This window comes from Tachypleus tridentatus, chromosome 10 (genome assembly GCF_004210375.1).
Source record: "Tachypleus tridentatus isolate NWPU-2018 chromosome 10, ASM421037v1, whole genome shotgun sequence".
Taxonomy (NCBI): Eukaryota; Metazoa; Arthropoda; class Merostomata; order Xiphosura; family Limulidae; genus Tachypleus; species Tachypleus tridentatus.
The window spans coordinates 169,245,802-169,264,765 of NC_134834.1; the positions used below are offsets into that span (position 1 = coordinate 169,245,802).

Sequence of the window (18,964 nt, forward strand, 5' to 3'; positions counted from 1 at the left end):
ACACTTTTGTACACTTTTGCCACACTGCTTATTAAGTGGTTTTTCATACTGAATTCTAATTACTCTCAAGAGCAGAGAGAAAAAAAAAGTCAAAAATAATTTAAGAGGTTTAATTTTCCATATTCTAATGAATATTCAAATACTTGTTATGATGTAAATCAAAGCTGTTTGCCTACTCAGACACTTACACTGCTAAATTAGGAATGGCTAGCGCAGATAGCCCTTGTGTAGCTTTGCGTGAAATTTAAATCAAACAAACTTTAACATTACTATGAAATAAAATAGTTATAACTATTTCACATTTTAAAATTCACTCTATATGTTTTTAAGGTCTACTTTTTAGGTAAGAAACACAAATACAGTTTTTTGTCAAATTATTTTCCAATTTTAAATTTCAGCAAAATCTAATTACATAGAAGTTTCATTTTTAAGTTAACTTGTATGAACAATTTGTGTTTCATAATAATATATCAGGTACAGAAATTTTTATGTAAAACAAGTATTTGGTCTTGAGTGCTCCATCTCTTAATAATTAGAGAATTTCTTACTTCTAAGGCCAAACAGTAGATATAAGAATAAAATAAAGTGCTTGCCATCAGAGGAGAAGGGAGTAAACTGAATGCTGTTTAGGATGCTGGCTTTGGACTTTCACAGTGATATTTTGTTCTTAGCTGTATTCTCTATTGTAAAGTCATTAATCAGAATCATACGTAATATTTAGTCTGTAGATGAAGTTCTTTATAATTATGATATTATGTACTTTATGTGTACTTAACTGACTTTTATTTCCATAAAATTATTTTATTCAAGATAAAAAAACAGAGTGAAAACAAATGGAAGCAAGATGGTCAAGACAAAGTAATCAATATTGACAATGACTCGGATGAAGATAAAAAGGTCCATTTTACATTAACTGAACTGGAACCTCACACTTACTATAAAGTAGAGTTAAGGGCCAAAAATGAGATAGGTTTCAGCCAGGATGAAACAATGATTTTCCGAACAGCTATGAGTAAGATTTTTTTATTTAACTGAAGACTTAGTATTTAATAATAATGTTGCTGTTAAAAAATGCATTTTTGTATAGTTTATACCAAAGTAAACAAATGAAGATTTATAAAATTAATAAATGTTTTTGTGTATTTTCAGCAGCTTCAACTGTGATCCTTCACTTATGAATAAAACAAAAAATATAAATTGTTAAATGAGTTTTTATCAATTAGAAGCTGATCAAAGAATATTGGAAAAACTTGCTTTGCCCATGTTTTGAAATAAATTCTTTAGAGTGCCACTTGTTATTAAGTTTGTAATGATTGTTGAAATTTTTCAAAGGTAAGAAAAAAACTTGAAAATGCCTTTAGTATGTTCATCATAAAAGTACAAATGTAAAAAAGGTTAAAAGAAAAAAAATTGTTGGTGGGTGGATAGACTTTAATAACATTAAACTAGAAGACAAACATATAATAAAGAAAGACTACTCCTCAACAAAAACTGAATAAACATATAAAGTATTCAACATCAAAATGATCTCAATCATAATACAAAATCATAGTAGTGCAAATAAAATGATGCTTTTAATATATATGCATAAATTATTAAGTTATGATTATTGCCCTAAACAAACATTCTTAACACTGAATAACAATTAACATAAATTTAGGAAAATTTAAGATTTGATATATTTTTACAGTAAAGTATGTTTTGCAAAAAATATCTATTTTACGAAATATGTTGTTGGATGGAAATTGAAATTCCATGGGTGATGTTTTACTTTTAGGCTATAATTGTCGTGTTAACCAAAATGTAGTTTTACCAGCAGGAATTATATATCACATGAGGAACAACTGTTTCATAGGTAAAGTACTTTGAAAACAAACAAAACATACACATTGCTTTTAAAATTAGTTCTTAGCCTAAGAGCAGCAAAATGCAGTTACATTCTTGTCTACAATTCAATCTAGATGCATTCAGGGAAAAGTAATAAATCATTGGCAATAAAAGTTATGATTAGAAAATGACAATAGAATGCTTGTTTAAATGAAATTGCAGCAAAATTATAGAACAAATTACAATAAAAGAAATGATGTTCAAATCTATGTCATCAAGATAGTTATGTATGAAAATAATAGCTGATATGTTAATTAAATAATCAAAAACTAAATGGTATTTTTTCATGTGCAATTCTTCTTCATTATTATGTATATTATTTTGGTTTAAGAATGAACAGGTGTCAGGTAATATCTGTTTGATAATATGTGGTGATTCATTAAATAATTAATAATCAGTCACTGTGAGTGACAGTGACTCATTCCTAACAAAAAGACTGATAACCTTAAAGGAAAAATAAAAAATACTTTAGAAGACATAATGCTCTTTCTATACACCTTTTAAGGAATAAAATTAGATACACTTTATCTTTTCTTTTTTTGCCTCTCCAGTCTAATTATATTACAATGATTCAATTGTTTCATGATCTGCAGCTCTCTATTCTTAAATTTCCTGTCTTTTAAAACTTTCTTTGTTACTGCCACCCCCCAGTATTCACAAACTGAGGTTTGTAAACTATACCAACAGAACCACTTTCAAAAACCTTGTTGTCAGTGCAGGTCATTTCCTGTAATCTGTTTGGTCTCTAGCCTGTAGTAGCCTCTTCTCCATATCCTTACCTGTTATCACTTAATATCAGATGAAAGTAGCACATTAGAGGATCCTTCTAGCAGAATACCCTTCTTCACAGGCTCAAAGTCAGATTCACTTAGGCCAAATGTTTTTGGTACTTAATGTTACTTGGTGTCAATATACGTTATGTATAATTCAATGGCAGTTCAAACAGACTAGAAGGCTTCAGTACGTAGGGAACAGCAACCTGGCTAGTTGAAGAACAAGTAACCCAAAGTCTTCAGTAATTCAATTTTAAGTATCAAAAGTTTGAATTGAAAATATCAGATAAGACAAATTCCAATTGGTTAGATGATCAGCAGGATGTGTAGCTTCATAGAGGGTCATACCTGCCCAGGTTCAAGTCATTAATCTCCTCTAAAAACTATCTTTAGAGAGAGTATTATATAGAATGCTTTGGGCAAGTAACATTTCCAAGGGGTTGATATGTGTTCGTGCTGTAATCACTAGTAAAACATATGCCTAATGCTCAAGAATTTCTTGGTCCACTGGCTTAATTTGCCATGCTGTTCTCAGTTGCTATTCCTGTAACAACAGCCAACATGTTTACCAATCAACTCAGATCCATTTTATTCTGTGTGGTTGTTACATAAAAACATGCCTTATTCCAGTTGGAAGAGAATGGGATTAGACTGTAGAACTGGATCTAACACCTATGTGTTGATTAGGGTTAGTAAATGTCAATCTATACTGCTGACTGTTAAAAAGCACGAATGTTTACATCATCGTCCCTCCTTTTACTTTGTCAGATACAAATTAGTACTAGTTAAATGCTGTTTTTTAACATTTTGACATATGAGTGTTTCTTCCTACCTCTTCCAGTAAACTTAGAGCCTGCATTTTTATGCATCTTACACTGCACCTTATGAAGTAATGTTATGTAATGTTCATTCACATGTGTAACACCACACACACAGTTATATATACATTTATAATTTATATTATGATATGCATTTAATACTATTACACAAATTGTCATCTATGCTAATACGGCTTATAACATTATAATGGATTGCTTCCTACTTCCACACAAATTACTTTGTTAATCTTCTCCAAATACTTTCCATATTTATTACTGCTATTGCAGTTTAGTAATTTGCTCCCAATTATGAACCATCACAGAATAAATAATCACTGACAGAATTCAGCTAGACTAAGGTAGTGACCCCTAAAATGGTTAAGGAATTAGTTCAAACCTTTCTTTGGTGGTACACTTGAAATGTCAGTGAGGAGACCTGCTTAACCTTACTCACAGGGATCTGTGAAGGTGTCATTTTCTCCTGTGGACACTTGGCCAAAACATGGCTGAGAAACATTGGGGGTACAGTGTGGTGGGGCATACTCATTGTTCTCAACATTAATGAGTATTTGGTCCCTTTTCTATGATAGCATAGTCAGGATGATGAGAGGTGATTGGCATCCTGTCCATCAACTCTGCATGGCCCCAATTTCATTCTTATACATTGTGCTTCAGTGGAATACCTCTTATCTCAGAGAGGATCACCACTGCAATATGGTCTGCTTACTTCACTATTCCACTTGATTGTCAGGTAGCTCTTGTTGACAGGGGTTGTCCACCAATGACACCTCAAATCTCAGGTGACTTTGGTCAAATAAAGGGTTGGGTTATATCAGTTGGTAAAGGCCTAGAAATCCTAGACAGACTGATGTTTATACTTGAAACTATAGAGCAATCAGAATATTCCTCCTTATGAATATTTGGAAAGAACGAAATGGTTCACCATAATGAGTATTACTAAACTATATAATACAATTTACTATCATCTCCCATGATTGTTGAGTTTCTTTTTTATGGAGGTGAAACTTCATATGACGTGAAATGCATATTAAGAAACAGTTAGCAGATATACTCTCATGAAAGTCGTAATGTTTTGAAGACATAAAAGTTAATGTCAGGTTTAAAGATACTAGAACTTCATCACATATGCTATAGTGTTTTTAAATATGTATCAATGTATAAACTGTGTAATTAAAGACAAAATGACAAGAAAACAACAGAAACCTTAAGTAGTTGATCCCATCAGTTATTGTTAGAAAAACGTTTCAATTCAGATGTTACAAGCTATACAGAATAATAGAAAATAGTATGACATAAAAAATGTACTGCTATGAGTGATTGATCATGCTTTTAATTTCAAGAGGAATGGAGTAGATTTTATATAAGAATGGCAGAATTTTTTTATCTTGTTTAATTAATAAAAAAGTACAAAATTCAATTTCAGTATGAATAATATTAATATTGAGGAGGACTAAGTTCAAAATACTTTTTTTTTTGCCTGAATTAGAAGCTACAGCTAGTGAGACTGCCCAGGGAGAAGGAATATCTACATCTGTGATAGTGGCAGTTGTTGTGGTTCTCATTGTTGTGATACTTATTGTCATCGATGTAACTTTCTACTTCTACTACCATTGGGGAGTTTTGTACTTTTTGAGACATAATTTATGTGGTGAACCTTCTGAAAGTAAAGGCAAAGAAACAGTCACTTCTGATGAAGAGAAGGGCAGGTAAAAATAGTCTATTTTGTACATTCCCAAAAAATTGTTAAAAATCATTTGAATTTGTAAAATAGATGAAGAATAAGATAATATAATTTCAAAATTAGTCTAATATAGTGTTTTCACAAATAAAATGTCATATACTACAAAACACGTGAATCAAACTGACTTTTATGTTTGTATTCTAATCAGATGTTTCTTTTTTATCTCTTTGAATTCAAAGTATATCATTTTATGCTTGTATTTTTTTTACTATTTATCAAAAAACTATTTCTTGGCAATCTTCATTTAAACAGTGGCTATAGAAAGTACTCAGGCTACCTAACTGAACAGTATGGGATTTTGCTCAAATCTTGCCTAATATAACTTTCATATCTCTCCTGGGAAATTAAGATAGTTTTTCCAATTTTAAATAATTTTGCTTAAAACATTATCATTGTAAATTTTTAAAACAAAACTAAATGAACTGAAATCCAGTATGATACTTTATACCTCCTTTTACAGATATAGCTATTTTAATTTATTGTTGTCTGTCTGTCTGTGCAAAAACTTTTACACATGCAACCTTGAGCTCCCACATACCTCACAATCAACTGAATCATACATTGCACTGTTTCCAGTGCTGATGACCCTCCAGACTCTCCACTGTATTTTCTCCCCTCTCTTTCTTCCATTGGAGTACAAGAGTCCATTCCACTTTCCAGTTTCAAGCCTCTGGGGTGGTAAACTATGGAGGTATCCTTTTGAACAAGGTAGTATTATCAGATACAAAAAAGAATGAATCTATTCAGTACAGAGTAGAGCAATAGTGTTTTACTGATATTGATGATGATATGTTCTCCATTCTGATGTTCCATCTCTGAACAGGACTACCCAAGAAGACTACTTGTGGCTTTGAAGTGAGCTGTCGAAATTGCAGTTCATTCCTTTGATTAGAATCTCTCATCCTATTGCCACATGGGTTTTGGTTCCCAGTGGTGGAGTTTTGGATTGTAGTTGACTTGCCTATCCCGTTGATGGATGTTGGTTTCTGGTGGCTGGGTTTTGGATACAGTTGACTTGTCACATATGGCCCTTCACACATCTTTTTACTCTTACCCACATAACTGTCTTTCCATGATTGACATTCCTGTATCATATGTTTTGGATCTCTATCCAAACATTGTTCTTTCCCTTTCAGATGTGCTTTTCTCTTTTTCCACCCATGTTTGGAGCACCTCTTTCTCACTAGGCATAGAGTATTTCTGGTACATATATAGTGCTATTCCCCACAGAAGATCCTCCACTGTGAGGATCTCTACTTTTCAGATGCTCTTCAAATGCTTTCAAAAGGTACTTTTTTAATTTCCTTGCACTGGTCCCTCCACCTATTCATTGTGGGATTCTAGTTATATCTAAGAGAGAAAGTAAGTTACCATATAGCAAGTTATAATTTCCCTGTACTGAATATGTATTAATGATACGTACTTACCTCCTCTCGTGCTTCACACCCTTCCTCCCCACTTAAAACAGTTACTTCCCTTTTCTGTTAAAACTTGAAATGATAGTTTGGTAAAAATCAAATAGAGGGAGTCACATACATCAGGAGGGTGTGTTGAACTCCTGTTCTTGGAATGTTGCCACAAAATTTGCATGTTAGTGTGCAGTTGAACCACATTGATCATGGGGATGTGGGAGCTCAAGGTTTGTGACATATGAAAAAAATTGTTGCATATTAGAGGACAGCACTGAACTAGAATAGCTGTATCTCTGAAGAGGTACCTACTTATTGGAAATATATTTTTCAGTATAGGAAAATTATAAGTTTTAAAGGCTAATTAGTATACCTTGAAATTACATAGGCTAAGAACTGCACAGTTTGGTATTCTAAAGCTCAACTGGTTTGTACTTCATGTTAACAAAGATTGTATTTTTTTTACAAGCATACTGTTGGCTTTTCTTTAACATTCTAGTACACAATAAACAGTTTAAAACCACTCCTGAAGTTGATGATTTTTTATTCCTAACTGCTGATACTTGTGTGTGGTACATGTAGGCATGAGAATATATGTATAATGATTTTCAGCAGAACAGCTTAGTAAAAAGAGGAACATTTATTTTTAAGAAGTTGTGCCACATAATGTATGCTAGTGAATATATCCGATTTGTTGAAATATAAAAAACATATTCACACGGTAGCTTAAATATCAGATTTCTTAACTCTTATGTGAGATAATTAAAATATTTAAATCACTCTGATCTCCAAGTTTAGGTTTGAAAGATTTGGGGATTTTCAGAAAACATTTTATCACAATTATTGTTATTCAACTGTAAACACCAAACCTTTATTTTTTCTCTTTCTCATGAGAACACATTAAAATTGCAATTCTATCCTTCCAATTAAAGGATATCGGTTTCTACCATTGCATCTGTATGTATAACATTCTGTACTGTACAGATAAACAGCTCAAGTGACTTGAGTTACCTTCAAAGCATTAGATAAGTGTGCAATACCATAAAAGTTTACTGAAAGCTGATTGTATTATGTGACTTTTTATGATTGTGTCTCATAAATGTCCCTATTGTGTGAAAACTTAAGTTCAGAGTACAGATTTCTTTCTTAATTAATTAAAAGACTTCCTGTGTTTTCCAAGCTCTATTTCATGATTGATAAGCTTAAGAATCATCTATTTAAACGAGTTTTTTAATGTATTATTTGAAGGAATATTATATTTTACATTCCTTTATAATATGAGTTGGTGGCTTTTTAAATATAATTGTAAAGCTTACTTTGCTTGTACATAGCATCTTTGCCATCATTTGTAAAGTTTCATTTTAAAGGATTAAACATTACTGATATGTCTTATGATAGTTATTTCAACAGCACACTTTATAAAATAGATAGGATTATTTTGTTGCAATGCAATGGAAAGGGAATGTATATATAACATACCTTCGGACAATACTTTCCAATGTGTTGGGAAAAACATTTATCAACAAAACATTGTAAAGTACCAGCATTTTATGACAAATTAAAAAAAAAAATCAAGTTGGCTAGTTTCTATCAAGTCATATAACAGAAAATACATTATACCAAAATGACAATTTTTCTTTTCATAAAAGGTGAATTCAGATCTCTTCTAAAGTTGGGTTTAATTAATGTTGTTTTTTTTTATTTCACTGTAGCAGTTGTTGTATTTTCATTGTATTTAAGGCATAAATGTTTTTGTTACCATTTGCTTCTTTTGTTATTCATCTTTGAACTCAAGTGTTTTGAAACAAATTATGTATGCGTGTGTGATATATTTCATTCCATTAATTCCAATGCTTCTCAAGAGCAAGTGTTGTATGCATGAGTGCATCACTTCAATGCATAGGAGTTGTGCCACAGAAGATCGATATCTGACCATATGCAACATAAAGTTTGAGGTGCAAGGTCATAATTTTGCAAGAGCAGGACATAGCATCTTCAAAGGGTCTAAAAGGTTAAAAAGTATTAAAATAATCATACTCAAGTCATTTAAATAATGGTGCAGTTGAAGAACAGTTTAACATGGTACCTGTGTATGAAGTGTGATCAGAATACCTGGGCCACTGCCATTGTGTTTATGAAAATATTCTTTGATGAACATCATCTTCCACATAACAGGAAGTGTGTATTGCATCAGTGGTTATTTAAATCTACCAGAGACTAACGTAAGCATGGATGCTGAGTTTACAAACAAAGAACAGAAAATCAGTATTGACAGTGAAGCCACCATGTATGTGGTAATATGTGTACAAGTGTTGTTGTTATGAAGGGATTTTGATTTAAATGTGTCATGTATTACTTTTTAAATCTTTAACATTTTTAGTGTATGATGCATATTAATAAACATTTGAAGAACATGACCATAATTAGTCTCTTGATATCGTCATGGAGTAGGCCCCCAACACCTTAATCCATACCACTTGCCATCAATTTCCTTTAGCTTTCTGTTTCTAAATTGTTTGCCTGTCACTAAACTTCTCAATCACTTGGTATTTTTTAATTGTTTATTTTTAACCTGTTATCACACAAAAAGTAATTGCAAGTCATTCACCAAGAGCTAATATTTTAGAAGTACAAGCCTATGTTGTTACTGGCACTATACATCTGTAATTATGTTAAGTAGAACTTTATTGACAAATGCTTAAATATATAATGATTATTTGTGTTTCAGTAAGAAAGACCAACTTCTGGAGTCTAAGGAGGAAGCAGAAAAAACGGAGAATGTTGAAGTAAGTGGTGAGGACACACCGATGATTGATTCAAATAAGTAAGTAACATTGTTGAATTTGAAGACAGATTTGTATACTTTGTTTTCTTGTAATGGTTTTATGCAGAATCTGTTAATTGTCTAGAAAAGATTGTGCTTGGTTAGATTTGCCCATCTAGCATAAAATGAAGCTAGCAAGATATCAAATAGAAGAGAAACATATTTTAAAGCCATGCATCTGATGTCAGTAATGGTAAGTTCACTGAAATCAAAATAAAAAAGTAAATGAACTGATTAGAGTTGAAATTACATGAAACGTCTGCTTTCGGCTGGGATGTTATGACTATGAGTTGTTAGGTAATGTTACATGTTAAAACTGAAAATGGAATCTGAATATTTAACTCAAATCATTCAACACTGCTAAATATTCTTTAGTTATACCTTTTACCTCAACAATAGATTATATAAAAGCAAACTATTCAGATAACTAGCATGCTTTTTTATTAATGCTTTAGATGATACATATCAGAAATAACTTCTCATAATTCTGGTAGTATGTATCTATAGCATGCTTTTTACTGTCAATATCATGTATTAGTGATTTTTGTGACTATAATTTTTTTTCTTAATTTTGTCTTATAGTGAGAAAAAGACCAAGGTTGAAGAGAGTGACAAAAACAAGTCACCAAAGGGATCTAAAACAAGCCTCTCTAAAGGCAGTGAGGTGTAACAACTGGGCTGAGCCAAAATGGGAACAAAATTTTCATTCTTTAAACTGTTTACTGAAGACCACATGCTATGTTTTTAAGAAAAGTTTTTTAATTTAACATTTAAAAAAAATTAAACACTTTGCACACAGATGGAGCAAAAGAAAAAACAACACAACCAATTTGGCTTAATGGTTGTTAGGGACTTTTGGTAATGCTACTGTAAGAAATAATTTGTACTGTTCAAAACTTGTAGAACATCATAGAAGTTCATAACTGAACCTCTGATTATTTTATGGTTGGTGCTGTTCTGTAATGCCTCATTTCTAAGAGTTAATACATGGAATTAAAGGAGTTCATTTGTGAAAGTTTGATAGAAGGTAATTTTTATGTTTGAAAACTATACCATGGTATTTAAAAACATTAAAAGATTTAAAATCATTAAACACTGGAAGTTATAAAACTGAGTGTCATTACAATTTAACTTTTTTTATTGTTGTTATTATGATTCTTCTACACTGTGTTTTAGGTTGTACTGATTTACTTGTACAAATAATGATGCGGTTGAATTGCATTTTGCTAGGTTATTTTTGGGACAGTAAAAACATTTTATCTCGCAACCAAAATAACTAGCAAACATTATCTGTGTTTGTGTTTTGAATTTTACTTTAATTGTACAGAAAAAGAAAAGTTTGCATCAGTATTGTGTTTTAAGATATTTCTGATTGATATTGGTCATAAAACTATTGTTTTCAAAACTAACTGATTATATGTGGACCTGACACTTACATTGCTTTCTTCTGTTTATGTATAACAACATCAGCATTATATCAGTAAATGATGTTGTATTCTACTACTTACATCTCTAGCAAACTAAAAATTTCAATCAGTACTGAAGGTTATTTTATTATTGTTATTAATATAAAATAGATGCTTAATTGCTTCTTATTTTGCCCAGTACTCTAGTCTTTATGTTATCAAACTCTATCTACTAAAGATTAGAGATAAAACCTAATCTCTTAAATTTTACTGTTGCTCATTTTTGAAGTGTCTGATTTATTGGAAACAAACTAAGCTTGATTCCCTCCTTCATTAAAATGTTATTGAGCTGGTTGGTTGTGTCTTGATAAGGTATAATATAGAGTTTCTCTAACTGAGGTTAAAATAAGTGTCAGGAGATCTGTGATTACGTTATATTTAAGAACAATGAATATTGTTCAGCATATCAATAACTATTATTATGGGGTGGTAGTAAGAATACAAAATGAAATATTAATACAGTTTAAAATATTTCAGTGTTTACAGTAAAATAACTATGAAGTGGAATAGTCTTTGGTAATATATTTCAAAAGCTATGAATGATACTTGAATAGTCATTATATAGATACAGAGAAAACAGAAGATGATGAGACAAAGTGTCCAGACAGGGAGGGATCATATATCATTAGTTTTGGTATTCCATTCTTCAACCAAGGAATTTTTTTCTGGTTGCATCATAATAATTGATAAAATTGTCCTTTTGTTTATCTTGTATAATTTTATTCAACTAGAAACAATGGTAACAAGGAATTGAAAATATCATCTTGTAAATCAGATTAAATTAAATGTATTGTGAATAAACCAGATATGCAGGTGATTCTCTTTTATTGTTGTAACTGTGGCAACTAAATGTACTAAATGTTTTCATTGGGATTTGTCTGACCTTTGATCTGAGTATTAAGGTCAGCTAAGTTGATATGCTGTGTAGTCATTGTTTGGACTGATCTTATTAAAAGCCACTGACTATATGATACTCTTTATATAACTGTCATGTACTTTTTAAAATTAATTTTCTAATGTGATAAACTGAACCAGTTATAAGCTGTAAGCTTTTATGTTTGGAATATCTTCTAAATGTATTGTTTTCTTACTTCTTCTGGAATAACACCCACTGTTTATTACAGGGTGTGCCTCAACTGATGTGCCTCGTTAGATTTGGTCATTTTTGCCTGTATCTACAGTCTGTGTTTGTAAGTCTGTATGACTTGCTGCTAGGCCTACTGTGCTATGTATATGTGCATGAAAGGAAAAAATAAACTGATCTTCAGCTTAAGTCTGTAATTATGCTTATTAGAAAAATAATGTATAAAAGTTTTTACTATCAAAATAACCAACTTATAAATGAGTTTTATGCAACAATTTACCCTTACTCACTGTTGTGCAATTCTTATACCTTTGAAATAACAGTTTACATACAATAACTTTTTCTCTCAGAATTAGATATGACAGAAAATTTTGAAATGAATTACCAAATAAGTATATCAACATTATGAGTAGTTAAGAAATATAAAAGTATTACTCAATGTATAGAAAATGTTAATAGGGAAAAATTAATCACTTCAATCTGTAACAGTTGCATTAATTCATATATCAATTCTCATTCATCTTTCCTGTAAAAGAAATGCTAAATAACAAATGTGTAGAAATAAAATTATTGTCTAGTGATGGCTATACCATGAAACAGATGAAGATGAATTGAAAGTTTCGAAAGGAGCTGTATGAAACCCTAATCTTTTAAAACAAGATGCTAAGTACTAAAGTACATGTTCCTTACATGATACATGACGATTCAGATGAGATCTTGTGAATTACTTTGCTGTAAGCAGATACATGGCCAATTGAGGAGTCAAATGACCACCCAGTATTCTAAAGGCTAAAAAGCTAACTATCTTTAAATTTTATTTTCAATAAACATTTGACTTTCATGTAAACACTTCAATCTTTATGTAGAAGAAAAAGTCCACATTTGTTTTGGAATAAGACCACCACACATCCTACTCTTTAGAGTTGGCTTAATTCCCGCATTCTAAGCACAGGTGTGAATGTTACCACTAGAAAAGTAAAATATGCACTAGCATAAAAATAGCCTCAACAAATGTGTTGCTGCATAAAAATTGTCATTACAACTCAAACAATATGATGACCAAAGTTGATTAATTCAAGTTGTTTGACATAAATCAATGATAGAGAAAGGAACAAACAGTATGACAATCAATTCATACTAGAGATTAACATAAATATGAGCTGTCTCTCAGCCCAGCTAGATTGAAAATCCACACAAAATTGATAGCACATTGACTATTAACAACTACAACATATTCATCATGTCATTCCATTAGAGACAAAACCTGTTGGATGGAGATTCATTTTTCAGCAAGAGTTATTTCAAACATTCAAACAATGTAATGAAGCAATACTTGTAATTAATAAACTGCTATTTGAGTAGTTTCAACCATTCCTGGCCTCCACAAACTCTCAATCTAATAATATGAAATTGTATAGGTTTACCTGGAAACTTAGTTTGTTTTCCCAACTTTATTCTTTTTCATATATAATGATCATAAATTACTGTGCACCATAGAAATTCAACTCATTTCACCAATTTCTTTAGTGAAATATGTAATGCAGTCTAAAGAGCTTTCATTAGTTAAATTTTGCTATTGACATTTATGTTCATGAATTTTCACCTGTTAAAAGTCACTGCACTTTTCTTACCTGGTCTGGGGTACAACTTGTAGTAGTTTTGTATTAGATCCCCTGTTTGTACAGCAGTAAGCCTACAGGTTTACAACGCTAAAATACGGGGTTTGATTCCCCTCAGTGAACACAGCAGATAGCCCAATATAGCTTTGCTATAAGAAAACATGATTGGCATTGATGTTTCAAGTTGACCTCTGTTCCATGGTTTTGCAATGCCAGTAAATATAAGGAGTATCCTATCTTGGAAATTCTGAACTCCATACATGAACATATCTTTATGATCTGAGTGTATAAACATTTTTTTTAATTGGACGTTTAGCACACAATTGCCAAAATCACTGAACTCTCTGTGCTCACATCTCAGCAGAATCTTGCAGAAAATATGCAGAGAAATCAAGGAATACTGTTGATATCATATATGGCTTTTCCTGGAAAAGACACAAATTAGTTAGCAATAAAACAAGAAGCCACTAGTATTAATGCTGATAAGACTGGATTTTACTGAGATGATGTACATCTATACAACTTTTGCCAAAATAAAAGAAACTTCAAAGTTAAGTAGGTGTCAGGAGGAGATGTATATTTTATTGAAAAGAATCGATAACGTAGTTTGCAGAAGAACAGGCAGGCCAAACCAAAGGTCATCCACCACGATTATTTTTGGAAGTACATTTTGGAGGAAGGTAACTTCAGAAATTTTTCCAGTGAAAACCTAACCTGCTGAAAGGCTAAGGGTTTCTATCAAGACAATTTCTAAAATTCACTTTGGATAGAACCAACAGTGGCAAGACAACACATGACTATTAAAGACAAGGGAAGAAAACCACCAAAAAAACTTGGTGAATAGACAGTTAATGTGATCTTTTATATTTCATTGTTCAAGATACTTCATAATCCAATAATGGGACATTGTTGTATGCTATATTTTTGAGTTTTGATTCAGATATTTCTTTGGTAAAAAGAACTTCTCAGCATGATAATTGAATTATATCTAGAAAATTAATGAATATTAAAAATAAAGAAGCTTCGTGTAATATCTAAAAAAATGTTATAAGTACGAAAGTCAGTAAGAAGTTAATAAGCAATAGATTAGTAATTAACGATTCATTGCAGCATTCAGAAAGTAATAAATTAGTTAAGTGCCTATCAGTAAATTCACTGTTAGAAGAGAGAATTTTGTTTTTGTTTAAATTTAGCGCAAAACTACCCGAGGTCTATCTGCGCTAGCAGTCTGTAATTTAGCAGAGTAACACTAGAGGGAAGGCAGCTATTCATCACAACCCATCGCCAACTCTTGGGCTACCAATGAGTAGTGAGATTGACCGTAACATTATAACACCCCCACGGCTGAAAGGGCGAGCACGTGTGACGAGATTCGGACCCGCGACTCTCAGATGACGAGTCGAACGCCTTAACACACCTGGCCAGGTCGGGCCGAAAGAGAGAAGTTATCGTGTCGAATATGTTATTCAGTCACTTTGTGAGTTACGTGTTTATGTATAAAGGTTTGTTGGTGTTTTCTACAAGCGAAAAGTTACACAATGGGATATCTGTGCTCCGTCCATCGTGGGAAGTCAAACACCAAGTTTAGCGTTGCATGTCTTAAAACGTACCACTAACTCACCAGGAAACTTTTATCTATCAAAGCTAATTAAACTAGACATAGAATTAAGAGTACCGGAATTTATATTGAAGCATTGTGTGTTAACTTAAATCTACAATAATTTTAAAGTGTATTCTGAATAGCTTATTTATAAAATACCAGTGAATGTAGCAAATCTTTATTGAAAAAAATAATTTAGTTCGTTATTCTTACTAAATACTCCAAAAGAACCTGCTCAGCATTAGAACACGTTATAACAGCTTCTCGTTGAAATAAGTGCTTGACTGTTGGAAATTAACGATAGGATCGCCACTGTTGACGAATGGGGTATGAGTGATTATACTTTTTCTGCCTTTAGATATTCAAAACGGGTCTCTGCAGGAAGTAAGTACTAATTCAATTGCAAACTTAAAATTATCCAGCAGTGAGGTTGCATTAAAACCGCCTAACTCAAAAATAAACACACCAGGGTAGTCAAACAGCGGTCTTATCTAGCATGCATTTCATGTACTTCAAAGAGTTGCATACATTTTGAAGAAACTTCTAGTCATTAAGCCACACCACTGACTAGAAGGAAGAGAAACAGTCAACAGTACCTGCCATCACATGAGCTTTCCACGACGTTTTAAACTGGGATTGCAATTTCTTTAATGAAACCAGAGCTGAATAATGGAAAGTTTGTTCAGTTGCATAACGTTTCAAACTTTGGACCTTTCGATCCAATGGCCAAAACATTAACTTCTAAACCTTTCCCAGATCTCAGTATTCATAATATTTTACACTCAGTTTTTTTTCTAAAATACTATTAATTTAGAATTTGAATAAACTTAAGAGAGATTATCTTGGCAGTTTGCTTTTATCGCAGGATTTTTCCTTCTTTCAAAGCATTCAGATAGTTGGTTTATCACATAATGTGTATCTTCGTAAAACCGCTAAATTGGAAAGTGTAGATTTACGAAAAACTGTAACGTTAAATCCTTCTACAACCGTCTCGGCACGACCAGGTGGTTAAGCTACTCAATTCGTAATCTGAAAGTCGGGGGTTCGAATCCCCATCACACCAAACATGCTCACCCTTTCAGCCGTGGGGGCGTTATTAAACGACAGTCAATCCTCCTATTCGTTGGTAAAAGAGTAGCCCAAGAGTTGGTGGGGGGTGGTGACTAGCTGCCTTCCCTTTAGTCTTTCACTGCTAAATGAGGGACGGTTAGCGCAGATAGCCCTCGTGTAGCTTTGCGCGAAATTCAAAACAAACCAATCCTTCTTCATACAAACTCCAATCAGAAAAATGCAGTATATTTTTCAATCTTGTCACTTCTGTGTAAGCTCAGAATTCTGTATTTTTTAAAAATTTTATAGAGACGGGGTGATAACTTTTAATATATAACAGCGTTAAGTAATCGATACAAAATACACCAATAAACAAAATCGGACAGTTTCTAAAATTAATTTGAATGTCAGTTCTTTATCAACATATATTTATGGATAAGTCAACTGTTGCCTGACATATCATTTTTGTGATATAAAAAGAGGGGTATGTATTAGTAAGTTTACAAATTTAATTTAAAAGGCTAATCTCGTACGAGAGTGAAACAATTAAACATTTTTATCCGAAAATTATTATAAAAACATTTCTTTATAAACTCGGGTTTTATTTCGGGCATTAGAAGTAGAAAAAAAAAAAAGTGGTATGAAAACTTGATCTTGCTGCACTTTGCCAGGAAAAGCGAAGTGCCCACTCAAGCGTGTCGATTGCTCCTTGGGCTTAATATACCTTTCACGCTTCGTGAGTTCTAACCTTAACCTTCAGGTCTATGACACTACTAATCTGTATACTGATTTACCTCAAACATATATAAATGTTTATGATAAGGTAGAAGTCCTGGATTTTAGTTTCTTTTATCTATTACAACTTGACAATAGTGCATGCGTGCTTGTGTTTCTGAAAATCCCATTGGTTCTCAGAGTTTAAATTTATAAAAGCAGGTTGTTCAACTTTATAGTTTTCTAAAGTGAAGATGAAAATATACCAATTTAGTAAATTTACGAGAGGATCGTAGTTGTGACAAAATTTCAAAGCACCTTACGTTTTTTACAAACTGCTGAATTAAAGCAAAATAATTTTTCTGCAGTTCCTTGACGAAGTGCGACATATGATGCGTACATTTGTGCCTTTATAGTTTCCTTTTATTTCTTAAGGCCGAACAAGATATCCGCCCTCTCGATATTTTCCAAAAAATAAAATATGTTCGGAAATGAATTAAACTTCAACACCTGTTTATTTATTATAAATAAACCATAATGTTAGATATACAAATAGAACACCATTTTATGTTTTATTTTAAAAGTGTGGAAATAAGTAACCTGATTTTAGGTGTTTAGTCTTATAAGTTAAATTTAAACATTTTAAATTAATTAAGTGGATTTTACAATACTCTTTGAAGTACAATTATATGTTATACATCGTTACTGAAAGTTTCGGTTCATGCTACTTCACCTAAAAAAATCCATAATACAATAGCTTTTAAAAGCAATTGCTAATACTTTAATAGAAAACGTTTCGTGCGAAACACTTTATATAATTAGCTTCGATTACTTTTTATATCAATGTCCTCATAAACTCAATAACAGAAAAATAAAAGTACAGGTGATAATGGAAAACATTATAAGTATGAAACTAAAACACCTATCCTATTAGGAAACTGATATCAATGGCCTCTTGGTGCAGTTATTGCACTAGATTTTAGCACTATAAATCCGGAAACTTTACACTGGCCCAATGCTGGGTCACATATAGTGCATATACATGCAACAGAACACAATTAACGTCCTATTGACAAAATACAATAAGAGAAAGTACAACTAGCAAACATCACTATAAATAAATATTTCCTTGATAAATTGAAATTCCGCTTAAAATTTTTCGATGGAGGTACTGTGAAACAAGAAAGACACGTGATAGTAATAGGTCGCTAGATCTATAAACATAATTAAGTATATCAAGATAAAGCTCGTTAATTTCTTTAAAACTGTACAGAACTTGAGAGTCTCATATGGTTATGTTTCTGACAAACTGCATAAGCACTAACTGCAATTTAATAAGTTTGATTTTGAGACTCTCATCTCATCTTGAATTATAGTTAAATAATGCAGTTGCTCAATATTAATATCCTCCAGTGGGACAGCGGTAACTTTACGAACTTAAAATGTTATGTGCTGTGATTCGACCACCCGTGGTGGACATCGCAGATAGACCAATGTGGCTTCGCTCTGTTTTGTTTTTGAATTTCGCACAAGGACTATCTCTAGTGTAACACTAGAGGGAATGCAGCTAACTCTTGGGCTACTCTTTTACCAACGAATAGTGTGATTGACCGTCCCATTATAACGCTCTCACAGTTGAAAGGACGAACATGTTTGGTGTGACGGAATTCGAACCCGTGACCCTCAGATTACGAGTCGAGCACCTTAACCACCTGCCTCTGAAACAACCAAGCTGCGCTCAAATACGCAGTTTATAAAAAAATAAATTTAATATAATACCACTGTTATAAGCTGTATTTATAGTTTAATTTGTTTAATTTAAATGTAAGCATAAAAACGCATGACGTTAAGATAAAACAAGTCCTACAAATATCTATAAACAAGTACATAATATAAATACACCAAGTAGGTGAAAGTAGCAACATAGAGTTAGAAAGTTTTCAATAAAACAGGAATTA

The 18,964-nt window shown here is 32.1% G+C and overlaps 1 protein-coding gene and 1 long non-coding RNA gene across 2 annotated transcripts in view; one reads left to right on the plus strand and one right to left on the minus strand.

Annotated features, from left to right (window-relative positions):
- The window catches only part of LOC143230885 (fasciclin-2-like), a 151,690-nt gene extending 139,478 nt beyond the window's left edge, over positions 1 to 12,212 (plus strand). Inside the window, exons 13-16 of the mRNA XM_076465178.1 lie at positions 811 to 1,012; positions 4,986 to 5,205; positions 9,378 to 9,473; positions 10,056 to 12,212. Coding sequence (XP_076321293.1) covers positions 811 to 1,012; positions 4,986 to 5,205; positions 9,378 to 9,473; positions 10,056 to 10,143 — 606 coding nt within the window. The 3' untranslated portion in view covers positions 10,144 to 12,212. The remainder of the gene's footprint in view (positions 1 to 810; positions 1,013 to 4,985; positions 5,206 to 9,377; positions 9,474 to 10,055) is intronic.
- LOC143230886 (uncharacterized) overlaps positions 1 to 18,964 on the minus strand; it is an 82,811-nt gene that overhangs the window by 55,236 nt on the left and 8,611 nt on the right. The gene's annotated exons all lie outside the window — the stretch shown is intronic.